General features: G+C 53.8%; 1 protein-coding gene across 12 annotated transcripts in view; it reads left to right on the forward strand.

Moving 5' to 3' along the window:
• Positions 1 to 26,962, forward strand: part of FAM178B (family with sequence similarity 178 member B) — a 114,346-nt gene that overhangs the window by 70,328 nt on the left and 17,056 nt on the right. For 6 of the 12 annotated variants that reach the window (XM_047745990.1, XM_047745987.1, XM_047745994.1 and 3 more), the window contains 5 exons: positions 709 to 802; positions 1,094 to 1,270; positions 1,565 to 1,662; positions 15,878 to 15,965; positions 23,404 to 23,529. In XM_047745990.1, coding sequence (XP_047601946.1) covers positions 709 to 802; positions 1,094 to 1,270; positions 1,565 to 1,662; positions 15,878 to 15,965; positions 23,404 to 23,529 — 583 coding nt within the window. Of the gene's footprint in view, positions 1 to 708; positions 803 to 1,093; positions 1,271 to 1,564; positions 1,663 to 2,162; positions 2,300 to 2,440; positions 2,709 to 12,174; positions 12,255 to 15,877; positions 15,966 to 16,967; positions 17,135 to 23,252; positions 23,275 to 23,403; positions 23,530 to 26,962 lie in introns of those variants that run through there. The other 6 variants (XM_047745991.1, XM_047745992.1, XM_047745993.1 and 3 more) reach the window with 6 other exon arrangements.

The following is a 26,962-nucleotide window of genomic DNA, read 5'->3' on the forward strand; positions in this document are numbered from 1 at the left end:
GTCTTTGAGTTCCTGAGAAGCAAATGCAGAGGCCTGGCTGGAATGGCAGTAGCTGGGAGCCGGCCCCCAGGGATCCCCACCTTCTGGCATTCCTCCCCCGTGTGGCTCCCACTCCCACACGGAGTCTGGATGGCCTGTGCAGACCGTAGAGATCAGCAGAAGTGATGGTGATGTCCCCTCCAAGACCAGCTTATAAAGGCTGAGGCTTCTGTCTCTCATTCTCCCCTCTCTCGGATCACTCACTTTGGCGGAAGCTGGCCGCGGAGTTGAGGAAGCCTGTGGAGAGCCCCCCAACCCTGACTCCCCGTGTAAGGACCTGGAAGCCTGCTGGCAGGCACATGAGTGAGTTTGGAAGCAGTTCCTCCAGCCCATTCCGTCCTGACATGACAGCAGACCCACCCCCAACATTTTGGAGGCAACGTCCCAAGAAACCCTGAGCCCTGGCCTCCCAGCTAAGCCGCTCCCAGATTCCTGACTCTCAGAAGCTGCATGACATAATAAATATTTGTTGTTTTTAAGCCTCTGTGTGTTGGAGTGATTTGTTACGCTGCAGTAGAGGACCTGTGCACACAGGGCATGAGTGCCCCAGGCTGCATGGGCCATCCACAGGCTCCCTGCTCTTGAGCAGGCCCCCCCGCCCCGCCTCAGTTCTCCCCCTTTGCGTCCACCTCCTCTCATGTCCTTCCTTTTGTTTTTGTCTTACCTTAGAGTGCTTAAAAACGACATAAACCTGAGCTGGAGTCAGCAGCAGGACAGCCCCCCAGAGACTGCCTTGGACCTTAGCCTAAGCTACATATGTAAGGTTAGTCAGACACGCACTTCTGTTCACTTTCCAGACCTGCTGGGCAGGTGCATGCGGTCAGTACCACTGAGCACATGGCGGGTGCCAGGACTGATACTATCGAAAGCCCACAGTCCCCACAACCGGGCCTGCCACCCAAGTACCCCATGGGGTGCTTGACTCTGGGCCTCGCTGCTTGTTTTTCTCAGCCACTGCACAGCCCAGCCACGGAGCTCACAGGGCTCCATCCCCTCCTGCCCTGCTGGGCCCCCCAAGGAGGCCCTCCCTGCCCTAGCTCTCTCTCTACTCCAGTTCCTGGCGCTGTGTGCCCTAGCCCAGCCAACGGCCTACACCGATGGGGAGCTCTTGGGCCTGATTGAGCTCCTGTGCCGAGCTGGCCTAGATGTGGGGCTCCGCCTGCTACCCAAGACTGATCTTCAGCAGCTTCTGCTTCTGCTCCTGGAGAACATCCATGAGTGGCCCGGGCAGGTACCATGAACCCCCAAGCCAAAGCCCAAGCCCTAGCCTCCTCTTTAATGTCCTGAGCCTCCTCCCACGGCCTCATCACTAGGGACTGAAGTCGCACCTCAAGTGCACTCCATGAAAATAGCAGGCTTGGAGGTCACCAGGAGGCCAGGGAACATTCTCGCCAGTCCCTGGCCTCTGTGATGGCCACCCTCCTCGCCCCTTAGTCTCTGGCTTCCACCCTAAGAGGGCTGGTGGGGAAATCAGGGTGAAGGCGGGCTCTCCTGCAGCCCACCTTGCTTCCTGCCATCCCCACAGCTCCAGCGGCTGTGCTGTACCCTGAGCAAGGTGTCAGATCACCACCACAACCTGCTGGCCCTTGTGCAGTTCTTCATGGATGTGACCTCTCGGAGCAGGTGGGTTGCTGCTCCACCCCTGCTTCCTCCCTCTGAAGCTCATCCCCTCCCCTGGGACGCGGTGGGGTGTGGGGGTCCAGAATCCTCCCCATCAGTCCCAACAAATCTCCCCCTCCTGCCCGATCTCTAATACCCAGGAGAAGGAACTAAAAATACAACTCACTAATGAGTTCATTACGAAAGGAAAAAAGCCTAATTTTCTTAACATGGTCTTATTAGCAAAACAATTGCCTTATACAATTAGCTTCTGACTACAGCTACGCCCCCCTCTTCCTTCCCACTGCCTGCTGCTTCCCAGCCCTTGGTAGAGGGTTCCTTCTTGTCCCTCAGACCTCAGTTGCTTTGTGTCCCCTAATCCCTCCTCCCCCACCCCTCTCCCAAACTCTCAACTCATCATCTCATCATTCTGCTTTGTCTTCTACACAGCCTGGCTTGCTGCCAGAAATTTATCTTACTGTTTGTTCCTTGTTTTTGGTGCCTTTCCTCCATGTTACCTCCAGGAGAGCAGGTTCCTTAGAGGAGTCACTGCCATATCCCCCAGCATCTAGAATAGTACCTGACGTGCTCTTGGCACTCTGTTCATCCTTTTCAAATGAATGAACGAGGTGAATGAACTCGGCGCTCTGCTCCCCCAAGGGTGGGACCCATTCACTAGACCTGGCTCCACCCAGTCTCTCCTCGCCTCCTTCCTTCCCCCGCTTTATAGGCCACAGCCATAGGGAATTCCTTGCCCTTCCCAGAGCAGACCATTCCTCTTCTCTCCTCTCTTCTCACTTAGAATGATGGCCCTCCTCACCCTTGCAACCAGGCCTGTCCTAGGGCCTTTCAGGAAGACCCCCAGCCTCCCAGGCTTCACAGCCTCCTCCTCGGTAACCCTATCCATGGGGGCCATTCCCCTGCACCTCCCTCCCCAGAGGCAGCTTCTGGAAGCAGGCTGGGCACTCCATTCAGACCCATATCCCAGGACCCAGTGGGTGCAGTCATGCTGAGCTTCAGTCCTGAGATGGAGAATTCAGTCTCTTTGTGAATAAAGAGAGGAGGCCTCTCCACAGTCCTGAAAGGGAGTTGTTGCTCTTTATTTGAAAGAACTGGGCTTCCAGAAGCTCTGTCTGAGGCCTTTAGGTGTGAACACTAAAGCAGTGCCTCAGTGGGCGCCATCTGCATTAAGCCCAGACGTGTGGGAAGTCTTGCCATAGGATCTGAAGAGGCTGACCTCTGCCTCCAGGCTCTCTGCTCAGCTCCAAACAGCTAGTCCGCTGTGTCGCAGAGTCAGAAATTGTAGGCTCAGGGCGCCTGGGTGGCTCAGTGGGTTAAAGCCTCTGCCTTCAGCTCAGGTCATGATCCCGGGGTCCTGGGATTGAGTCCCTCATCGGGGTCTCTGCCCAGCAGGGAGCCTGCTTCCTCCTCTCTCTCTCTCTGCCTGCCTCTCTGCCTATTTGTGATCTCTGTCTGTCAAATAAATAAATAAAATCTTTAAAAAAAAAAATGAAATTGTAGGCTCAGAGGTCTTTCCCATCCCCACCCCATTTTGTCTGTTCATCCCAAATCCTGTCCGTTCTGACTTCCAAATCCCAAATCCTGTTTGTGGTGGCCTGTCCATGTTAGCTCAGTGAAAACAGATCCCTGTCTGGGTCTCAGCCACCTCTGTCCCACTTGCTCCTGCTTTCATGTCCTGTCTCTCACCTGGATGGATGTTGGCAGTGGCATTCTGTCTTCCGCCTCGAAGTCTGTCTGCTCTATGGTTATATGGGATTATCGTGTCTCTGCTTTACCTCCACGCCAAGTCCAAACCTCCAGGCCCCATGTTGTCCCATCCCAATTTCCCATTTGCTCCCAACAGGCCACATTATTGGTACTTGCTTATCTTCCTTTCTTTCCTTTCTTCCTTTCTTTCTCTTTTGAAGTAGGCTCCAGGGACGCCTGGGTGGCTCAGTTGGTTAAACCGCTGCCTTCGGCTCAGGTCATGATCCCAGCATCCTGGGATCGAGTCCTACATCGGGCTCCTTGTTCTGTGGGGAGCCTGCTTCTCCCTCTGCCTCTGCCTGCCACTCTGTCTGCCTGTGCTCGCTCTCTCTCGCTCTCTCTCTGACAAATAAATAAATAAAATCTTTAAAAAAAATAAAATAAAAAAATAAAGTAGGCTCCATGCCTAACATGGTGCTCGAACTCACCACCCCGAGATTAAGAATTGCATGTTCTACCGAATGAGCCAGCCAGGCGCCCGTCAGTCTCGCTTTCATGTATTTATATATACATGTATGCATATGTCTACATATGTATATGTATGTGTATGATGAACCTCATTAATTTTCATAGCTGTGTAGTGTTCCCAGGTATACATACAACCAGGGTACAAGCTTTGTACATCTATGTAAATATTTCTATAGGATAAACTCTTTGAAGTGAAATTACAGTCCTAAGGTATATACATTTAAAATTTGGCCTCTAACAAACTCTGTATTAATTAATAATACCGCCAATGGACATGAAAATGTCTGTTTCTCCACTGTGCATTCTCAGTTTTGTTTTTAAGTTTTAGTCAATCTGGTAAGTGAAAAATGTGATCCTGTGGTTCTGATTTTTATTTCTCGGACTCCCAGTGAAGTTGAGAATCTTCTTATATGTTCATTGGCCTTTTGTGTTTCTCTTATTGTAAATTATATCTTGATACTTCTTGCCCATTTTTCTGTGGGGCAATTAATCTTATTAACGTATTGGTAGTTGCTTATTCTATATGTTTCAGCACTGTATTTTCTTCTAAGTCTATATATCTTTTTTTTGCACATCCTTTTTAAACCTTCGTGTGTGATATCTTTCGTTGAACTGAGGTTTTGGGTTTTTCTAAGTTTTATTTTAGAATAGATGTAGCTTTACAGAGAAGTTATGTGGATGGTATAGAAAATTGATTCTCACTGAAGCTGTGTTGAAAAGAAAAGCCTTCCCCATCCCAAGATCACAAAAATACTATGTTCACTTTCTCTCAGTGCTTACCTTAACTTTGTTACTTTTAGTTCTTAATCCCATCTGGAATCTATTCTTCGAAGATAAGAGATGAGGATGTAACTTTATTTTTTCCACCTCTGAAGAGCCCGCAGGTCAACACCAACCTTTTTTTTTTTCTCTCTCTCTTCATAATCCACCTTTCCTAGCAGGTTTGAGACTCCCTTCAACATATCCTAAATTTATGATGTCGTTCATCTGTTAATTGAGTCCAGTTGATTTCAAGGATCCATTCTTTTCCAGGGTGTCTTTATAACTCTAGCACCCCCACTAAGTGTTCTTTAAATGCCAGTAGTGAATATAATGGAACACTCTGGTCTCACTGGTTTTTTGTTTGTTTGTTTGTTTGTTTGTTTACGATTTTATTTATCTGAAAGAGAGTGAGAGAGATCACAGAAGGAGAAGGAAAGGGAGATTCAGACTCGCCGCTGAGCAGAGAGGCTGACGCAGGGCGCGATCTCAGGACCCTGAGATCATGACCAGAGCCCAAGGCAGATGCTTAACTGACTGAGGCCCCCAGTCAGTTTCAGTCACTTCAACTAGGGTGATAATTCCTGCCACACGCCTTGCTAAGAAAGAGAGATGGGTATTATTTATTTATTTCTCTATCTGTCTAGAAATTTTATCTTACTTTTCTAAATAGATAAAACATTCAAATAGGGGCGTCTGGGTGGCTCAGTGGGTTAAAGCCTCTGCCTTCAGCTCAGGTCATAATCCCAGGGTCCTAGGATCAAGCCCCGCATCAGGCTCTCTGCTAGGCAGGGAACCTGCTTCCTTCTCTCTCTCTGCCTGCCTCTCTGCCTACTTGTGATCTCTGTCTGTCAAATAAATAAATAAAATCTTTTAAAAAAAAATTCAAATAGAACAAAATTCAAAACGCACCAGGAGTACTTATTGGAAATGTGCCCCTCCCCCTACCAGCCACCTAGCTTGCCTCCATTTCCCCTCTGGGCTTCTTGTGCCTGTTCTCCTTGCCCTTCTTTTCACTTCAAGGTATGTTTTGGAAGTCGTTCCAAATGGGATCAGAAAGCACTTCTAATTCTTTTTTACAGTCTCGCTGTGGTCTCTCACCAGCCAACCCCCACTCCCCTGGCCCATGCTCCCTGTGGCGGCCATGTTGGAGGAGCTTGCTGGCGGCCTGTTCTGCCCTTGCTGGTGGCTGCCCCACTGGGCTCAGTGCCCAGACTGACCCCAGGAAGGAGGGCGTACTGTTGTACATTCTGTCACATTCTTCATCTACTGACTGGTTAAGCACAAAGCGAGAACTTCCACCAGGATTTGTGTGAGGCACCTCCCCCCACCCCCCCACCCCCCGGACCTTGGTGACCGAGATTTCAGGGAGGCACTGTAAATTGAAGGCACACTTGAGCTCGACCGAGAGAAATGAAAGTAAATACAAGAGCAGACCGTTTGAAATGGGGCCAATGGGAAGACTTTCCCTTGGAAGAGAGTCTCTCTGGGGACTCTGGCCCCTCTGGGGTAGCTCCAGGGAGCTGGGGGATGGGGGACAGGGAGGGGTGGGGGGGCTTGCCCTTCCAGCCCTGTGCAGGGTCTCCAGTGTGTGTTCTGAGGGAAGCCCTGCAGCCACTCCCAGGAGCCGCTTTAGGGGGAGGACAGAGTCTGAGGGCTCTCACTCCACCAAAAGCTGATGTGCACAGGCTCTAGGACCCGCCTCCTTCACCACCCGCGAATGTTTATTAAATATCCCAGGGATCCTGTTTAAACTGTGGCCTCCAAAGTAGAGGGGAAGATGAAACCAGCTTGAGCAGGCTGCCGGATCAGCCAGATTCTGGCCAGCAAGGAGCAGCTGACTCCCCAAGTCCAAGTGCGAGAGCCCAGGGGAGAAGGTGGACTTCAGAGGCTTCAGGTCTTTGCACCCTGGGAATAAGCGCCATGGCATGTGCAGGCACCCCATAGTGTTCCCCAAGTCCCTCTTGTTTTCCTTTGTGTTCCAAGCTGCTGGAGTGGGGCTGCTCACTCCTCTCTGGGCGGGGCCAAGGGCTACACCTTAGCGGGGAGTCATGCCCCCAACGCTCAGCTCGGTGCAGGCCCTAAACCAGTTCATTGTTTCCCAGTCCATCTGCCCTCTGCTGCCTTCATGTCCGGGCTCCTTGTTCCACCACAGTTCCCTTACTATGTGCCACCACACGTGGCCTGTCCCTACGTGGGCCCCTGATCCCTTCTGGCTGACCAGGACCCACTCTGAATGGCTGGCCAGCCTCCCTGTGGCCCTCAGCAGATTCCATATGTCACCCTGTTTCCCGCTGCTGAAATCTCTACCCCAGCAAACCGCTCTGCCCCTTCTTTCTCTGCTGAGTGCCAGCCACCCACACACCGAGTGGACCCACAACTCACCTCCTCGCTTTTCTCCCGGCCTCACCTCCCATACTTAGGACCCCAGCAGTCCTGCCCCTTCCAAACCTTCTGCAGACGCCCCTTATTCCTATCCCTTTCACTTTTTAGTCGCTGGTGTCTCTTCCTCAGCAAATATGTGCACTCGTGTGTCTCCTACCTTAGGATAGCAGTTCTGCTGCTGACCCCCTCCTCCAGCCCCTCCTGCCCCTCTAAGCTTCCCTTCCCCTGGTCTCCCTTTACTCCATTCACCCTAAACAGGCACCCTGAACCCTGCCCACCCTGGACACATGGTGGATTCTTCAGAGCTCAGAGTGTTGGAGAGAGTTCTCACCTGAGAAAACAGACATCTCGGGCTCTGGGGGTGGGCAAGGCCAGAACATTCTAGAAGGAGGCAGCCATGGTCCAAAAACCATCGATATTTTAGAAGGTCTCAAAATCCAGAGGAACAAGAGGCAAGACGAAGATCAGGTCTAGGGGTCGAGAGGCCATGCTGGAGCTGAGAGGGCAACAGAGAAAAAGTGGGTCCTGATGAAGCCAGGAGAGTGAGGGGTTGTGGCTGAAGAGGATCTGCCTCGCCTTTGTGAGTGGGTGTGCATGTAAGGGGTGGTAGGAGTGACCTAAAGAGCTAGGAGTAGAGGAGACGCACCTCATCTGGCACTCTAGCCCAACTGCCTTATCACCCCTGACCTAACGGACTTTCCCCAGGAATAATCTTATCATTTTCTTCCTTGGCTATACAATATCATTCTCCCGCCTGACTCCCCTCCCCTTCTTTGGCCCATCCTTCTCAGTTGCCATCACCCGGTTCCTTTCTCCATAGCTCCTCAAGCCTCAGTTTGCTCAGGAATTCTGCCCCAGTCCCTCCCCTGTGGTCCCTCTGTGCAGTCTGGGGAGCTTTCCAGGCTGGGCACTGCGGTGCTCTGTCCATATGGTCCCGCTTCAGGATCTGGTGCCCCCTCCCCAGCTGTGGAGTGTCACCCTGCCAGTCTACCCCAGGAATTCCCTTTGCTGAACACCATCCCCTTATCTGATGTTAGGTGCCTTCCTTGGGAACAGCCCAGTGCTGGGGGCAGAAAGGCCTGCCCCTCTGCCTCGATCTGGGATGTCTCTGAAGGACTTTGCCAGCCCCAGAGGTCCTTGTGGGGTCAGCCAAGCGCTTTGCTGTGACTGCGTTTCAGCCGGGCTTTTCCCTTTGGCACATACCTGCTTCCTTCTTCCCTATAGGAGGTCATCCCAAGAACACCTGTCTCCCCTTCTCCCAGCATGCTCCCTTCTGCTTCAGAATACACCTCCTGGGGAACTCAACCTGGGAGACACTATCTCTTCCTCATCCATGGCTGCAGCTCCAAGCACATGCCAGGGGCTCCCAAATCAATACCTTTGGCCAGATTTTTCTGCTAAGCGCCAGATCTGCATAGACAAGTATTTCTGGTTTAGCATGTGCGGAATAGAAGTCACGACCTTCCAAGGAGGACCACCTTCTCCTGGTATCTCCAGGTATCAGCACCTACCTACTGCCTGAAGCCTGGGAGACCGGGGTCACCTCCTGTCCCCCTCCAACTCCTCCTCCCCAACAATAGCCACCTCTCCCATCACCCTCCCACAGTTCCAGCTCTTAACACAGTGCCCTCTGGACTGCCACCTCCTCCAGGCTGTCCTCCATCTGAACCATGCCTGCAGTGTCCAGCAGTATCACCTCCTTCAGATGCACAGCTGGCCAAGTCATTCTTTTGCTCTATTAAAATCCCTCAGGCTTTGGTCCTCAGGGTGAAATTCAAACAGTGGCATACTAGGCCTCTGTGCCTTCTTTTCCAATCCTACCTTATCCCCCTGCCCAGCGTCCTTGGCAGGCTCTCCTGCTCCAGCCACCCTAACTCAGGATTTGTCTCAGAGCCTCTCAGCATCAGTTCCATCTTCCCTTATCCCTCTCCTCCTCTTTACCTGGATTTCCTCACCCTCAAGATGAGGCTCAGACCAAGGCAACTCTCCTGAGAAACCTCTTGATACAGGCACTGATTGTCGGCATCCTTGGCTCACCCCTTGGTCTGTGAGCTTCTTGAGGGAGGAGCTGTGACTTTGCTCCCGGGGGGCCTTGGAGCCTGGCACTGAGGAGGGACTCGTGCACGTGCTCGTGAAGCAATTGGTTCTGTACGGCAGATCTCAAAGAGCATAGAGTTGGGTTTTTAGTAGCCAATTCCAAACAGAAAAATGGCTCAGGCAGGCTCAGAGATGGGGTGCAGTCGCACTTTGAATGCAGATTGCAAATGAACCCAGTAAGGCAAAAGGGGGAAGTATCTGAAGGTCACGGGGACTGCAGCCAGAGTTCAAGCATGATCTCAGATTTTGAAAGATGCAGAAGATGGAAAGTAGGACACAGAAACAAGGCAGATGGACAAACGGCACAGACCAGTGTTAGAGCCAGTGGGGAACACGGAGGCCCAGAGGAGGGACTTCCGTGTAGTTGTTTATGAAGCAAGGAATGCTGTTTAAGGCTGGCAGTGAAATATTGACCCTGATGAAGAGAGAACAACAGTACATAATTTCTATTTTGCTTCTCTTCTCTTTGTCGAGGGGCATGATCTTTCATCAGGACTCCACTATTGATCAAAGGGAATTGAAGCCTAAGACAGCACAGGAGGAGACAGCAGGGGTGGCCTCCCGCTGTGCTGAATGGGGGGGGGGTTAAGTCCCCTGTGGTACAAGGGTGTCCCCTGTCAGTCCTGGGAGAGGAGCAGACAGGGTCCCTCAAGTTCACGGAGACCTCCAGAGGTGGGGAGGGAGGGTGCAGAAGGAGCATGGCGGGCTTGAGGTGCCCCCCACCTCATTCCCCAGGTTTGCCAGCACATACACAGCAAAGGAAGCTCTGCTTTCTAGGATTCCTAAGAATAAATCATACCAGACTAGCCTCGTTTATGTTTTGACAGGCCAGCCACAATAGTACTCTGGAGAGGGCTGTCTGGGTTTTTATAAGGCACTTGTTACAGACTACCATCCAATCCTGAGGACAAGGTGAGAAGTGTGAGCTGAGTGATTGACGCTGAAGTAGCTGGGCTCCTTGTGGTCAGGTGCGGCTGGCCAGCAGAGTGCAGGCACCCAGAGTCTTGTCTTAACTGACAGGTTGGTCAGGGAAGACCCAGTGTCTCCACTGAGGCCATTAATGGAACAATAGTCAGACTCACACATGACCTGAATACAGCTGACAGAGAACGGAAGATCCCAGAAGATCTCAACAAACCATAATGACAGTCGGAGAGGAAACGAGAGACCCAGCTGCACAACTAACAAGAGGATCTGGGAAATGGGATTTGACAGCAAGACGTGTGAGAGACTTTGGGCTCAGTGTGCGAACTGCGTCACATGGCGGGGGCAGCCAGGAAAAGGAGCCTCAGGGCCAGCTTGGAGCACCTCAACGACAAGAATGTTGACAGCCCCCAGGGCCTTCAGAGGACCCAACCCGCAGTGGCAAAAAGATTCTGAATGAGAGAAAAGTATGGGTGTCGCATACATAGAGAAGAGATAGTTGTGGGAAATGGCGGCCACCTCCCTCAGGTATGTGATGGGACGAATTAGAGGGATAAATCTGCGGTCATGAGATGGCGTGACTTTTTTTTTTTTTTTTTTAAGTAAGCTCTACCCCCACCATGGGGCTTGAACTCATGACTTACAACCCTGAAATCAAGAGTCACATGCTCTACCAACTGAGCCAGTCAGGCGCCGTCTAGATGGGGTGAGTTTGAAGATGTGTTCTAAGCCTGAGGTACTACGGGTTTCCTTATCATACCGAAAAGAAAGAAAGAGGGAAGTAGGATGGTAAAGAGGATAGGCGTTGGGTTGTAATCATCCGTCCGAACTTTATTTACTGAACAGCAGTAACCTCTTTATCTGTATAATATACTTGCAGGAAAGGACGCATCAGAGGGGGCTACTTAGTGCTCTCCGTGAAGGGGACCATCTGTGTAACTACTGCTGTATCTTAGGGCAGACCATCACCTGCTCCCCAGAAACTCCCTCGAGCCCATCGCAGGCATTCTCTCTCCAACGAAAACCCCGTCCCTGACTCCCATCCCATAGCTTCGTTTGCCTGGTTTTAAACCCAGGCATAAGCGCAGCCGTGTGCAGTGTTCTCTCTCGTGTCTGGGTTCCTCGGCACAGCGGCGACACTTTGTGGCTTCATCCACGGAGAAGTGAGCTGCTGTGGACGGATCCTTCACGTTGCCATGTGGTGGTCCCCCGTAAGGATCTATGGATGTGTCTTCCTGTCTGCACTGTGCATGCCCACACTTAAAAGGGTCCCGACATGTGTGCGGATGACGGGACGGACTCCCAAGGGGACTGCTCTGAGCTCTGAGCCCGGGGCCCTGGTTCTCCCTGCCTGGGCACTATATGCTCACGTGTGGGTAGGCTCCAAGTGAAGGACTGGGGGCATGGGGGATGTGGAAGTCAGCGTCATGATGGGGGGCCGTGACACCTGAGAGGCAGCGAGGGACTCGGGCAGATGTCCTGAGGCAGGGTGTTGGGCAGCCCTTCCACAGCGGAACAGGCCACTGTTGTTGCTTCCTGAACTGCCCTAGAGACATGGAAAAGGCAGCTCACGCCTTTGGCCAGATGCCTGATGGCCTTTTAGGGTAGTTCAGCGCTCTGGCAGGGCCTGGTTCCCCTCTGAACAAGTGAAGGCAAGGGGCACCAGAGGGGGCCGCGCTGACCGGTAGATTTCCCAAAGCCCTAGCGGCCCACACTGGTTAGTTAGTGCCTTTGCCCTCCTCTGAGTTCTCGTGCGGTGCCCGCCGCCTGGCTGGGCTGCCCCTTGCAGGAGCTAGAGGGAAGGCTGGAGGCTGGGAAGCAGAGGGCCTGTGTTCCACTTCCCAGCTTTGCTGTGGATTTGGAAAAGTCATTTCCAGGTTTCGAAGTGCCTTAGGCTCCTCTGAGCGCTTATCCAGTGTCCTGATCTTACAGAGGCCCATGGGGGGCGGGCGGAGAAGTGGGGAGGGTGGCAGGGCTAAAGCGGAGGCCTGGCCTGGTGTGAGCCTACAGAGCTGGAGCTCGTTTCCTTATATGACAGTGGCTGGGATGGCTCCAGTCCCTTCTGCATCCTCCTTTGTCCGTCTGGTTTGAGTTCCGGGGAGGCCTTGCTGGGTGGGGTCAGGTAGCTTCTAGGAGAGGAAGAGCCCCTGGCCAACCTTGGCTGGGCCCTCAGGACCCTTTTGCTTGCCCCCTGCACAGTTTGAGTGTTATTTGGGGTGAGTCTTTGCGTTTTTCTCCTCCATAGAGTAAGGTCCCCTTCAAAATTAAAAAGCAGTCCTGTCCCCAGTCCCTGTGTCCCAGTGCGAACTGAGAGCGCAGGAGCCTGTGTTTTAAAGACGGGGGGGCTGTCATAATGAAAGGCAGTGGACAGGCGGGGACAGCGAGGGGGAGCATGCCACCCTCAGATGTGGGTTCCTTTTCATCCATTCACCCGGTGCTTTTTCTGGTGCTTTTCTTCTTTTCTGGACTACAGCCCTGTCCCGACCCACCCAGCCTGCCTCTTCCCTTCTGGAACCACCCCAGCTCAGCTCCACTGGCCTGCCAGCACCCCCACCCTCAGGTTGGCCCCTCCCCACCCTGTGCAGGGTAAAGGAGCTCCCACACAGGCCTGGGTTTTGGATTAATGAAGCCCAGATGCAGGACTTCTGACTCTGGCTACAAGTTAGCTTTGGAGCAACAGCACTGAGGGGCCGTTTACCTCCCACTGTGCTCTGGGGCCAGCTGCTGCTGGGGCTCCCCGGGAACAGCTGGAGAGCAGGTCCTGGCTGCCAATGAGATGGAAGCCATGTGGGGTGTGCCCATGTGCCGAGTGGCCAGGGCTCAGGGACAAAAGGGAAGGTGGGGCTCCCCGTGAGGGGCAAGGGTCTGGCTGCGCTCGCAGGGGTCTGGTGTGGGGGATGATGAGGGACTCCTGTTTTCTACGCCATGACGCTAAGGGAGGCTGTCTCTCGGCAGCTCTCAGAAGGTCAGGTGGGGATGCTGAGGTGCTCCACAGAAAGGGGTCAGGGCTAAAGGGAGACAGGGTCCTGGAGGGCCCCGTGCTGGTTAATGTCAGGTCTTCCTGATCAAGAATGGATCAGGGATGGTTGGTCCCTCCCTGGGTTGCCAGATAAAATACAAACATTGCATGGGGTGTGGTTGCGGGGTTGGGGGGGGGTCAGACATATGGTAAGAAAATGACTCTTTGTTTATCCATGAGAAATTCACATTTAACTGGGCATTCTATATGTTTCCTGGCTAAATCTGGCAATCCTGTCTCCCCCTCCACCTGAGTTTCTTCTCTGCGTAATAGTTTTATTGAACTACAGCCTACAAGCAGCACAGAACCCAGATCATAGGCACGTGGCTCAGCGGATGGCCACAGGGGGAACACGTGTGAAACCAGCACTTAGAGCAAGAAAGGCAACAAGAGCAGAACCTGCTGGTCCCCCCAGCCATCACCACTACGCAGGCTGCCAACAGCTGCTCTTTGGCCGTTTTTGTACTTTATAGGAATTGAATCGCGCGCACGTATTCTTTTGAATCAGGCTTCTTTGGCGTGACACTGTGAAGATCATCTGGGACTTTGGGTGTCATTTTAGCTCCCTGTCATTACGAGGAGGATTGAATTATATCGATAGCGCCCAACCAGGATATGCCTTCTAACGGTGTGTTTAAAGTGCACTTCCGTCTTGTGTGTGTGTGTGTGTGTGTGCGCGCGCGCGCGCGCGCGCGTAGGTACTGAGGAGGAGGATTGCTAGGTCATGGGGTGAGCACAAGTTCATCTTTTGTTGATCTTGCCAAGCAGTTTCTTGAAGTGGATATATAGTTCGAATTCCCACCAGCTGGATGTGAGCGTCTCTGCGGCCCACACCACCCCTAGTGCATTGCCCCCTTTCTCATGTTCTCCTTTCTGATGTATGGTGGTACTGCCTGCTGGTGCTTTTTTTTCCTCTTTTTCATCTGTTGCTTTGTTGATCCCTCTGACTTTCTTGACAAAGTGCTGAGAACATCAGTAAGGCCTCTGGTTGCGGTACTAGCCTGTCCAGCCCCACAGCGACATCGAGGAGCCCTTCCTACCCCAGTTCCTACCCCAGTTCCCCATTCCTACCCCAGTTCCCTCTGTCATGTGAGGCCTGGGCAGCAGCAGGCCCTTCTCTGGGGAAGTTGCCGTGGAGACTGGACCACCAAGCCTGGAAGTGGCCAGACTGGATCTTGCCTCCCCAAAGTACTTGTTTAGCATTTCCCAGTGCTGCCTGTAGGAGGCTGTTCCTGATGTCCGGTCTTTCAGTTCCTTGTGCCGTCATTCCAGGAACACGGGGGAGAGCGGCTGCGGGCATCGTCCCAACAGTGCTGTGACCTGAGGGCATTTCCCCTCTGAGGAGCTGGTTCCAGCCCAAGTGTCTTCCTTCAGGTTCCTTCTGTTTCCTCTGGCTTCCGGATCTCTCCTTTGCTTCTTATGATGGTGGCTCTGATTTCTGACGCAGAAACCAGGGACTGTGACCACATCAAGGTCCATTCCAGGGGCTAACGTCTGCTGTCCGTGGGGAACCAGTGTATGGAGGTGCAAGAGAGACATGACCTTCTTGGTAGAGACAAGCTATGGCACGGAGCGTGGGCAAAAGAGGGGCCCTCAACCTCTCTTCCCATCACCCAGCCTCCTCAATCACTGCCACCCCAGTGTCATCCTCTGTTCTCCACCCCCCTCCTCTTTTCTCTTTCTGCTCACTCTAGTCCTCAAGGACCTGTGGAAATCAGAGCCCTGAACATGAGCATCTGAAATCCCCATCAGAGGTCTTGAGTCCCAAAGAGAAGAGATACTAGCCCCATGAATGAATCAGTTAAGACTAGTGCTAGGGGCACCTTCCTTCAGCTCAGATCATGATCCCAGGGTCCTGGGATTGAGCCCCGCATCTGGCTCTCTACTCAGCGGGGAGCCTGCTCCCCCCACCACCCCGCTCTCTCTCTGCCTGCCTTTCTGCCTACTTGTGATCTCTGTCTGTCAAATAAATAAATAACATCTTTAAAAAAAAAAAAAAAAAAAGCTAGTGCTAGACTCAGAAGCCCAGCCCAAACTGACTGAAGCCAAAAGCACTTTATTGGCCCACATGGCCTAATGACCTACTGAATGGTCCAGGGGCTGGGGGCTTCAGGCACCACAGGCTCTAGGCTCTAGGTATTGTCAGAGCTCTGTCCCTGTCCTCAGTCTCTATTTGCTTCATCCTCCAGGCTCTCCCACAGGTAGGCAGGATGGTCACCAGCAGGTGTAGGATTGCCTCTTGTCAGATCAGTGGCCCTGCTGGACAGGCACACGCTCTGCTGATAATTACAACCAGGGCACCTCTAAGTGGCGCAGTCACTCCGACTCTGATGGGCCATGCCTGATTCCTGGGCCCACCCCTGGCTGAGCAGCTTCTCTAAAGGAAAGTTGATCCCGGGTGGGGAAAAAAAAAAAAAAGACAAAGTTTAGCCCCACTTTCCACTACCCTAGTGGGCTGAAAGATTCTAATGCTGCAAAGGACAGAAAAGGCCAAGATCTTGCAAAAGCAGTTGAATGTTCCTTATCTCTGTGTATCCTCAGATAAGCATAGATACTCAGAAAGACCAACTCGGAAGAAAAACACTGCTGAGCCAGCCTCTGCAATTACCAGTGACTTTAATTTTTTTCCCTTTTGCTTATTTTTCAACTCTATTGTCATGTTTTATTGCTTCTAAAATACATGATAAATACTATAAACCAGAAGAACAGGGCAAAGTCCTCCAGACAGCACGCCTCTCCCATGAGGCCCCCGTGTGCGCCTCCAGCCCACTCACTCGCAGAGGGTCCGACCCTTCATCCTTCTTGCTCCTTCCCTCACAGGCAGCTTCGAAGCCAGCTCAGCCTCCTGGTCATTGCCCAGATGCTGGACCAGCAAGAGACGCTTCCTCTCTGGCAAGAGAAGGCCCAGGTGAGTCTGGAAGCCTGTGGATGAGCAGAGGGCTCCTGCCAAGGCCTGCCTGCTCTTGCGGTTTTTCCCCAAAGGTTGGGAGCCTCAAGCCAAGAGAGCCAAGTTGAGGGTGATTTTTTTTTTTTACTCATTCAGCAACTACTGATTTGTATGCCTACTGTGTGCTAGGCGCTGAGGCTAGAGCAGTGAGGGGGTAGCATGTGTTGCTTGTTTTTGCTTTTTTTTTAGCTGTGGTAAAATATGCATGACAGAACATTTACCGTTTTAACATTTTTTTTTTAACCATCATGACAATTTTAAGTGCAAAGTTCAACCATTCGAAGTGTCCAGTTCAGCGGCTCTGAGTCCATTCACAATGCTGTGTAGCCATCAACACCCCCATATTTTTTTCACCCTCCCAAGTAAAAGCTCCATACCCATTCAGTGCTAATTCCCATTCTCTCCTTTCCTGTCCCTGCTTATAGTACTTCTTATAGGCGGGGAAAAAAACAGTGCAAGTGAAAACAAACCCTATGCCCTTAAGATTACTCACTCCTAGTGCCTCTCCTTTTCCAGTGTTAGGCATTCTTGGGGCAGCAAGAAAAGTAGAGCTTTGTCTTCTTTCCTCACCCGCTTCTCTCCAGAAAGCTCTGACCACAGCCTCTGCAGCTTGGGGCCCTGGGTGCAGCGTGGGTCCCAGCCAGCCCAAGGATGGATGATGGGGAGGCTGAGCATGCTGTCACCCTCTCCCCCTAGAAGCTCCCTGGGATCCCAGAATAGTTGCTGGGTACCACCCATCCCTCCAACTCAGCAGCGCAAGGGGGACAAGGCAGTCCCTGTGAAGGGCTGTGTGTCTCTGCTCGTAGAAGTATACTCGGGAAGCCTGCGTCACCCCTTGCCCAGAGCGCTGGGAGATCGTTCTGGCACATCCTGGGGCAGGCTAGACAATATTGCTGAGTCTGCAGTGCTGGGATTGCAGAGCGGGAGCTCAGAGAGCTGACTGGTTGTGTTGGCTTTTCTGAGTGGGCTTGGCCTGGCTTTTGCCCTGGCTGCCCTCTTTGCCGTAAATACTTTTTCGAAGGACTTAGCCCGGCTGGAGCTTCTTGTCATTCCTGTTCCTGCTGAAATGTCACCTCCACTCAGAGGCCTTTCCTAACCACCCAAGCCAAAGTCCCCGGCAAATCACCCTGTATTAAATTGCTTACCTCCTGACATTTTCTTATTTATTGGGTCAGGGTCTGTGTACACACACACACACACACACACACACACCCCGGCTGGAGCTCCTTGAGTGCAGGGACCAAATCCTTCCTGTTCACCACTGCCCGTCTGCACCTAGCACAGTGCCTGACACATAGGGATTCCGGGTGTGCTTGTGGAGTGAAGGAGCCTGAGGTTGAGCCCCTGGAGTGTGCGAGAGGAAGTTCCCTCTCCCCTGGGGAGAGGTGGGGGAGGGAGACATAGCAGGCAGACAAGACCACCTGGTCCCAGAGGGCTCTGGAGGGCAGCTGGGTGTCAGTGAGCCCCAAGGAGAACAGAGCACGGGGTCAGAGCGAGGGGAAAGGCCAGAGCATCGGTATCAGGAAAGGCAGGGCCAGCTACAGGTGGAGGGTGGGGGCGGCTGCCCCCCTGCAGTGTTTGGCGGCCACCAGAGAGGGGCTCAAGCATCAGGGCCTGGGAGCCCCCAGCTTCTGGGGCCCAGCCCTGCCCAGCTCCAGGGCTCTCCAGCCATACTAGTCACCCGCATGCCCACCGCACCCATCTATTCAGGAGAGCCCAGCTAAGCATCGCCTGTGTGCCCGGCTCCATGCCAGGCTCTGCATCCAGGACCCGGCCCTCCGAAGACAGGGTGTGAGCAAGGTGGGCTGAGGGTGCAGTGACTAACGCTGCCCAAGGGCAGTGAAGTGGCTTCCAGAGAAGGTGTCCTGAGCCAGGTCTAGGAGGCTGAGTCAGTGCCTGTGTTGCCCAGAGGAGAGTCTGCTGGGGGCTGGTGCGTGCCGTGCATGGCTGCGCCAGCCTCCTGGGGCTCGGGGAAAGGAAGGACCAGCCGGGGCCTGCCTGCGGCCTTCCCTGTGTGCTTCCCCCATCTCCACTGCGGGCTTGGGGCTGCTGCCAGCACCTCCTAGGTCTCCGGGCTGTAGGCAGTCCCCTTTCCAGTCTGGCCTGTCAGATGGATATTCACCTTCTGAGGGCCACCACTGTGGCCCCACTAGCCACCCACGTCAAAGCCCACAACGCCCCCTCTCCCAGCTTCTCTATGCGGCCTGCCCTGCACACGCCACCTGTTCTTCCCAGTCCTCGTTGTGGGCCAGCCCTGCTCTCCCTGCACACAGCTCTGTGCCTTGACCTCCCTGTCTGTATCACATCCCAACCGAAATGGTGGGAGCTAACACTGCCTAGCATGCGCTGTGTGCCGGGGCTGTTCTCAGAGCTTACCTCTCCTAGCAGTCCCCAGCAGTGAGGACTGTTACCATCAGACATTTTTCAGAGATGGGGAAACTGAGGCAGGCACTGTTAGGAAACTTCTCAGGGTCATATGGCAGGAAAGCCGTGGAGCTAGGATTCAACTGCAGGGTCCTTGCCCTTGACCCGTGCAACATGGCATCTCTGCTCCTTCAGCCCCTTCCTCTGCTCTCACTGTGGTGAGCCCAGACCATGCCGGCCACTTCCTGCTGAAGGTGCCCTCCTAGTCCCTTGAGCTTTATTCCAAAGTGGCGGCTAGAAGGACAAGGGCTGCGGTTTCTACTTCCTTCATTGATGTGTAAATACTTGATAAACCTTATCAATTGATTGACTATGAAGGGGACCCCAGGGATTGAGAATTAACTCGTCTAGGAGAGGTTCTGGGGTGAGTGCCTGGGCAGAAGCCTCTCAGGACACTGCTGGGCAGGAGGAGTCCCTGACCCTTGGATGGCTTAGCTCTCTGCTTCAGGCTGCAGTCAGAGGCCCTAGCAGCAAGAGCTAAAGAACTAGAATTTAAGGAATGAGACTTCTGTAGGTGGTCAGGATGCAAGCTCCTCCCCACAAGGCCCGCATTTTCCAGGAGAGCCTTGGGTCAGGCTGCTTGCTGTTGTCCTTGGGAGTCCTGGAAATCTCCCAGAAACAGCAGGGTTTTAGCTTCATGCACCAGTGTGCTCTAGACCCTCTTCAGAGCACTGAAGATACGGTCCTGAACAGAAATTAGTCCCTCCCTTGTGAAATTCAGTCTAGGGGCAGACGGACAGACACAGGAGCCAAGAAAAAAGTAAATGTTTGCCATACCAGATGATGATAAGGGCTCTGGAGCAAAATAAAGCCAGATAAAGAGGAGAGGGAATGTGGGGAGATGGGGACATTTGTGCACAGAACTAAAAAAGTCAGGCAGGTTTCTCAGGAGAATGGCAAGTACAAAGGCCCTGGGGCAGATAGAGTTCTCTTAGGTTGGAGGAAAAGCAGAAGCCACTGTGGCTGGAGCAGAAGACTGAGGATGGAGTAGTAGAAGTTGAGGTCAGACAAGTAAGTGGGGACTCAATCCACCAGCACCTCCGGGCCGTGATAGCGGCTTTGTGTTCATGCCAAAGTGGAGAGCCACTGGAAGGTTTTGATAAGAGAAACAGAATCTAATTTATAGAATTTTTTAAAAAGATTTTATTTATTTGGGGTGCCTGGGTGGCTCAGTCACTAAGCGTCTGCCTTTGGCTCAGGCCCTGATCCCAGGGTGCTGGGACGGAGCCCCGGGGCTCCCTGCTTCTCCCACCCTCTGCTTGTGTCACCTCTCTTGCTGTCTCTCTCTCTGTCAGATAATCTTTTTTTTTTTTTTTTTTTTTTTATTTGTCAGAGAGAGAGAGAGAGAGAGTGAGAACAAGCAGATAGAGTGGCAGGCAGAGGCAGAGGGAGAAGCAGGCTCCCTGCCGAGCAAGGAGCCCGACACGGGACTCGATCCCAGGACTCTGGGATCATGACCCGAGCTGAAGGCAGCCGCCCAACCAACTGAGCCACCCAGGCGTCCCTCTGTCAGATAATCTTAAAAAAAAATTTTAGGGGCACCTGGGTGGCTCAGTGGGTTAAAGCCTCTGCCTTCGGCTCAGGTCATGATTTCAGGGTCCTGGGATCAAGCCCCGCGTCGGGCTTCTGCTCAGCAGGGAGCCTGCTTCCTCCTCTCTCTCTGCCTGCCTCTCTGCCTACTTGTGATCTCTGTCAAATGAATTTAAAAAAAAAATGTATTTGTTTATTTGACAGAGAGAGAGAAAGGGAGTACAAGCAGGCAGAGGGGGACGGAGAGCCAGGCTCCCTACCGAGCAGGGCGCCGATGCACGACTCCACCCCAGGACCCTGTGATCATGACCTGGGCCGCAGGCAGATGCTTAATCAACTGAGCCACCAAGGTGCCCCTAATTTATAGAGTGTTTTTAAATTACTCTGGCGATTATGTTGGGCTTAGGCGATTGCAATAATTCTGGTAAGAGATGACAATTGTTTGGCCTGGGGAGATATCGGAGAAGGTGGTAAGAAGTGGTCGGACTCTAGGTGTGTTTCCCAAGCAGCCAGTGGGACCGGAGATGTGAGAGGAGGGAGACCAGGAGGGCTCTAGGACCTATGAAGCTTGGCAGGATGGAGAAGCCCTTTACCAAGATCAGCAGGACACAGGTGGATCAGGTTTGAAGACCAGCGGGGAGTTTGCTGCTTATCTCAGGTCACCTCTTGCAACATAGCAAATCTCCTTTGTCAAGCCATGGCTTCCAGTTTGGAGTCGGGAAGACATGGGCTTTAAACAGCCAAAATGCAGGAGGATGAGGGTGTGCATCTCCTAGGGAGAGGCAGTCTTGCCCTGCCCTGCATTCATTCATGGAATGTAGGCTTATGAAACATACACCATGTGCCCGGGGCTGGGTTTGACCCCTCAGGACTGCAGGGGAACAAAACTGCCCTCTTGGGCCTTACGTTCTAGTGAGGGAATGGGGACAGTAAGAAACAAAGTAAACAAGTAAATTACAGAACGCCTCAGGAAGTGGTAAATGTGGTGGACACAGAAGTCACTGGAGGCGAGGGGGTTAGCAGGTGTGGGTGGCGTGGACAGCAGTGTAGACCTGGGGGCCTGGGGCTGGGGTGTGGACAGGAGCAGCTACGTGCATCTGGTCAGAAGGCCCGGTTGGGGTGTGGGCTCCAGGGGACAATGGGACTGCCTGAGCCTCACAGACACTTAAGATGCTGGCCTTCTGGGACACCTGGGTAGCTCAGTTGGTTAGGTGTCTGCCTTCAGCTCAGGTTGTGATCTTAGGTTCCTGGGTGCGAGTCCCAAATTGGGCTCCTTGCTCAGCAAGGAGCCTCCTTCTCCCTCTGCTTTCTCCCTGCTTGCACATTCGCTCTCTCTCTGACAGAAAAAAATCTTTAAAAAAAAAAAAAAGAAGAAGAAGATCCTGCCCTTCTCCACTAGGCAGATAGAAGCACTACTGGGGCCTGAGCACAGGAGTGACCAGCCCTGTGGCCCGCTGCCTGGCTGGAACGCGCTGGCCCTCTCCTGCCTGCAGGGCAGACAGGACCAGCGGAGGCCTGCCTTCTTGGGTGATCCTTTGCCTCTTGCCTGGAGGTGTCTGTCCTAATGGGCTGAGTGTTTGCAGAGACAGCTCCCAGCGGCGGGGGTGAGGTGGGGAGGTGCGCTGTCAGGCCCTGGCCCTCCCTGCTGGGATGCACACAGTCCAAATAAGCCCTGGTCCGGTGGGGTGGGGGGGAGGGGCGTGGCTGCCAGAACCGGAAACAAAGGAGAGTGAGCAATCAACGCGGCAGCTTGCTACGCAGGCCCGCTGAAGCTGTTTTCATGGAGAGGAAAAACAGGGGAGCTAGCGGAGCCCGCTGAGCTGCTGTTGTGGCCCCGCCCAGGGCTCCCGTAGCAGGGAGGGTCTAACTGGGGCGAGGCTGCCTGCCTGAGGACAGCTTCTGGGGGCGTGGGCTGCACAGCTGTGATCCCCAAGCAGGCAGGCCTCTTTTGGAAACCATCCCCAGCCTTGCAAGGCCTGAGCGAGATGGCACAGCTCTGGTCTGGGGGAAGCTCCAGATGGTGCCTCTCTTCGCCTGGAACCTTCTCTCTTTCCCTGCCTCCTCCTCTCCCTTCCTAAAGGGATCGGACACGAGGCCAAGAAGCCCTGGCGCCCTTCCAGGAGCCGAGGCCCTAGGCCTGTCTCCTAGCCCTCAGCCCAGCTGCTCTTGTGGGCTAAGTCTGTGGCCGGCTGAGATGCTGAGCAGGTGTCTCCGGGTGAGTCAGGGAGAGGAAGCCAGGTGTGCCAGGCAAGGCTGGGCTCGAGCAGGGAGCTGGGCTCGGGGGTTGGGCCTAAGCCCTTTGGGCCAGCCTACACCTGTTACATCTAAAAAGATGGTGCGTCTGTGAACTCCGATGTCTCTGCTCCTTCCATCTGCATCCCCCACTCTCCCAGGGTGGCAGGTGGGCCCAAAGGCGCCAAGGGCCCACATACTGCCTGCCTCTGTCCTGACCACAAATTAGCTCCAGGGCAGCTGAAGGGTCCTTGTTGGGGCTGAACCCAGGCTGCTCAAACCAGGTGCAGGGGCCGGGCCAGAAGGAGTGGCTTCCTGCAGACAGCGGGACTCCCTTGGGCCCTGTTCCTGGGAGGGGTGGGGGTACTCCCATTTGTTCAGAGAAGGTCAGCGGTTTACATGGGGGGGTGGGGGACAGCTAGCAGATCAAGGAACAACTGTGCAGTGTGCGGCCCTGGTGGGCAATCCCCATTCCAACAACACAACAGGTAAGGACACTTTTGAAACAATCAGAGAAACCTGAACGTGGTGTTAGAACATATAAGGAGTTCTTGGTAATTTTGCTGGGCAGGAGAATGATACTGTGACCATGCTGGGGAAAGAAATCCTTGTCCCTTTCCGTGAAAAGCTCTTTATGGGTAAAATGATACAGTGTTTGGATTTCCTTTAAAATCCCCTGAAAGGAGAAGGGCGGGGGCGGAGAAATGGGGGCAGACAGCGTGATGGGGAGCAAGCACAGCCGGCAGGAGAGGGGGCTGGTGGTTCAGAGCCTCTGCTCCTCTGTATGTCTCTCCAAGCCCACAGCAACTTCAGGGGAGTGAGGGACTCAAGCAGTAGCTGGGGGTAGGAAGGGTCTGGCCCTCTCTGGGGGCCTTGATTCTTCCAGGCCTGTGGGCTCCCTCCAGGGAAGTGCATCAAATCCCCAGCCTACAGAGATCTTCTTGGTTCACTCCTTTAAAGGAAGGCTCAGCCTGTGCCAGACCCCATGTGCACGCGTGACTCTCCTGTCCTGGGAAGAGGGTGTGCTGTTGTCTCCATTTTGCAGATAGGACCCTAAGGCTCCAAGAGGTCACACGACATACCGGTGAGGGGGGATCCAGGCCATGGAAGCTGGTGGTCTGGCTCCAGAGCCCATGCTCTGACCTACTGGTGCCGGCCAGGTCCCCCAGTGTCCCAACCACCCCTGTATGACAGCATCTCTTCTCCTTCCCAGCTGTTTTTGCTCAGCCAGCTCCTGAGTCTCATGAGGCCATCATCCCTCAGGCAGCATCTGGGCTCTGTGACCTTGCCACCCAGCCAGGAGCAACAGCCAAAGGCCAGTGCTGAGCTAGACCACAAGGTGAGCACCCAGTGCCTGCCCGTATCGGCCAGGCTCGCGTGAAGGCAGGGCTGGCCATGCTGTCCGGCCTGCAGGGCCTTCATGCTGCCAGTCCTCCTAAAACCCCAGGGCCTTAAAATTCCAGCAAGCTGTCTCCCTCTGGTGAGAGGAGGTGCTCACCGTCCCTGCAGAGCCTATAATTAGTGCCCTTCATGGAGGCATAGTGGGGCGCTGTGTGCTTGGGCGCACACAGCCCCCTGGCCCTGCTCCGGGGTCGTGCTGCATCCTTTATGGTCTATTAGGGATGTGTTAACGTGGGGTGCTCTCTGAGCCACACAGCACAATTTAGAGAGATGCACCTTCTCCCTGTTCCTCGTGGTTGCCGCTGAGGCTGAGCCCTTGGCCTTTCCCCCCAGTTGTTCCTTTTTTTTTTTTTTTTTTTTAAATTTATTTATTTACTTGAGAGAGAGAGAGCACAAGCGGGGGCAGAGGGGAGGAGCAGAGGGAGAGGGAGAAGCAGGTTCCCTCTGAGCAGGGATCCCAACATGGGGCTGGGGTTTGATCCCAGAACCCTGGGATCTTGACCTGAGCTGAAGTCAGCCACTTAACTGACAGAGCCACCCAGGTGCCCATCCTCCAGCCCTCTTTTTTTTTTTTTTTTTAAAGATTTTATTTATTCATTTGACAGAGAGAGATCACAAGTAGACAGAGAGGCAGGCAGAGAGAAAGAGAGGGAAGCAGGCTCCCTGCCGAGCAGAGAGCCCGATGCGGGACTCGATCCCAGGACCCTGAGATCATGACCCGAGCCGAAGGCAGCGGCCTAACCCACTGAGCCACCCAGGTGCCCCTCCTCCAGCCCTCTTTTTTTTTTTTTTTATGTTTTTTTTTTTTTTAAGATTTTATTTATTTATTTGACAGAGAGAGATCACAAGTAGACAGAGAGGCAGGCAGAGAGAGAGAGAGAGGGAAGCAGGCTCCCTGCTGAGCAGAGAGCCCGATGCGGGACTCGATCCCAGGACCCTGAGATCATGACCTGAGCCGAAGGCAGCGGCTTAACCCACTGAGCCACCCAGGCGCCCCTCCTCCAGCCCTCTTAACTGACTTTCCAGACATTGCCCATCTCTCCTGTAAGCCCAGCTCTGGCGGGAGTCAGGGACAAAGAGGTACCCCCGAGCCTGCAGGTCTTGTGGTTTGGAATGGGGAAGACTGTAGACCCGGGGGGTGAAGGTCAAGCAGGGGCAGTGGTGTGAGATGTAGGGGCTTCAAAGTGGGAGCCCCAAGCTTGGCTCTGGGAGTGAGGGCAGGGGGAGAGGTGTGGATCTCAGTGGGCTCCCCTCTCCCAGGGGCCTCGAGGATGAGGAATGGAGATAGAGATCTTTCTAATTTAGGAAAGTAGTTATTCCAAAAGCTCACTTGGAGGTTGGATGTTGACGATCTAGAAGTCCACCCTTTGGGCATTGCTCTGCAAATCAGATAAATGAATTAATTTACTTAATGAACACAAATGAACCATTAAGAAGATATGATAATCCCAGGTGTCTGTGCCTCTTTTGAAAAGTGTAGGTAAGGTTATCTTTGAGTTGTGCCTAATATTAGTGCATTTACGAGACAGCCGCCTGCCTCCCAGGAGAGCCCAAGTCATGTGCGTGAACCCATTCTTGTCTCCCAACGATTTCCTGAGAAATGAGCTGGTGCGGAGGCTGCGTTTGGATGTTCCAGGGCCTCTAGAAAGGAGGTGGGGTCGGTCCATGGCCGGGAAGGGTCTCTCTGAGCAGGACGCAGTGGGCAAGCCCCAGACTGGACTGAGGGGAGGAAAAAGGAGGGAAAGAAGGGAACAAGGCTTGTAGCTGATCTGCCCAGTGAAGATTGTGCACTTTAAAACACTTTGGAGGCTACTCCTGTGACCACACCCAGCAGAGCTGTGACCACCAGGCCGCAGACCTCCACTTGGCTCCTTGCTTTTAGGAGCCCATCTGGTAGCAAATGTCTGTTCCACACCCAGGGAAGAAGAGGAGTTAAGTGGTCTGAGGGTATCCTTTATTCTGAGCACTGTTCTCATGCATGTAAAGGAAGCTGTGTCCCCCTGGTCAGCTACCATATTGGAAGTGACCTCTGTGGCTTAGAAACATGGAGGGTTCAGGGTGGCTTGACAGGGTGTCCCAGAAGCCGAGAATGGGGGCCCCCAACCAGGGCAGTGAAGGAGGCACATGAGGCCAAGGCAGTTCTCCAAGGCCTTTGCTGCCTCTCCCGCCCATCTAGGATTGGTTCTGGCCTGACAGGGAGGTAGCCAGGAGCAGAGGAGGGCAAGGGCACTGGCCCGGAGAAGGGGAGAAGGAGGGTCTGGTGCAGGCATGGGGGGTCTGCAGAGCAGTGGGAAGTGTTCTGTCCCCCTGGGCAGGTGGTAACCAGGCGGGGCCAGGTGGGGCAGGTGCCGGGCTCCCACAGCCCAACCCTGCTCCCACCTTGGCCAACTGACTCCTCATTAGGCCAGAGAACGTTTCATCTTCAAAGGAGATCAGGCTACTCACCAGCCAAAAAGAGCAGCGGCGTCACCCGCCCTGTTTTACAGGGAGTGGTGGTCTGCGCTGGGGCTGAGCCTTTCATCCCTAGGGCCCAAAGTCTTTGCCTTCCTTCTTTCCAGGGGCAGTGGGGAAACTAAGGCCAGAGTGAGCTTGGCCAGAGGCAACCCGGCCTGGAGTAAATTAGGGCTTTCCCAGCCCTTGGGGCGGCTGTGCTGAGCCCCATCCGCCAGGCCCTGCTTACCCCTGTCTGGGAGATTTCCTGTGAGAGGCTGGGTGACAGCCCTCCTCCAGCCCTGCAGATAAACACTTCTGCCAGGCTCCCCTCCCCCTGCTCTCCCTACCTCTTCCTTTGCCCCAGGGTGGGGTGGGGGGGGTGGAGGGGGGCTGGCTCAGTCTCCTCCCTTTCCTAAGAAGCTCCCAGCCTTCCTCCCCTCCCTGGCCTGCCCTCCCTGGGGGCTGGGCGAGCTGCTCTCCCTTCCCCAGAGGTTGACTCTCTCCCAACTGATCCTGTGGCTTTGCAGTTGACCTTTTACTGGTGGGTCTTCCCAGCTAGACAGTAGGCACAACAGGGGGGCCTCACACAGCCCCAGTATATTGGGCACCGGGTAAGTGAATGAATGAACAAACAGATGAGCACAGTTTGAGTTCCTCTCTCCCTCTCCGAAGTCCCTCCTTCCACTCCATTAGGGCCATCCACTCTCCGTACCCTGTTTCCAGAACCCTCTCCCTCTGCATGCCCTCCAACCAGCCTCTCCGTGTCAGCCCCCTTGTCTCTGGAAGTCCTTGTTTCATGACGGCCGTGAGGGTGTATAGTGGAAGCATCTTGTGTTAGAGCATCTCATGTTGACTTCAGAAGCCTTACCTGCTCAGCAGAGAACCAGTCGCAGCTCATTGTTTGCGATTACAGCTGGTGAAATTCCTGCCTGGGAACC

The sequence above is a fragment of the Lutra lutra genome, chromosome 9 (genome assembly GCF_902655055.1).
Source record: "Lutra lutra chromosome 9, mLutLut1.2, whole genome shotgun sequence".
Classification (NCBI taxonomy): Eukaryota; Metazoa; Chordata; class Mammalia; order Carnivora; family Mustelidae; genus Lutra; species Lutra lutra.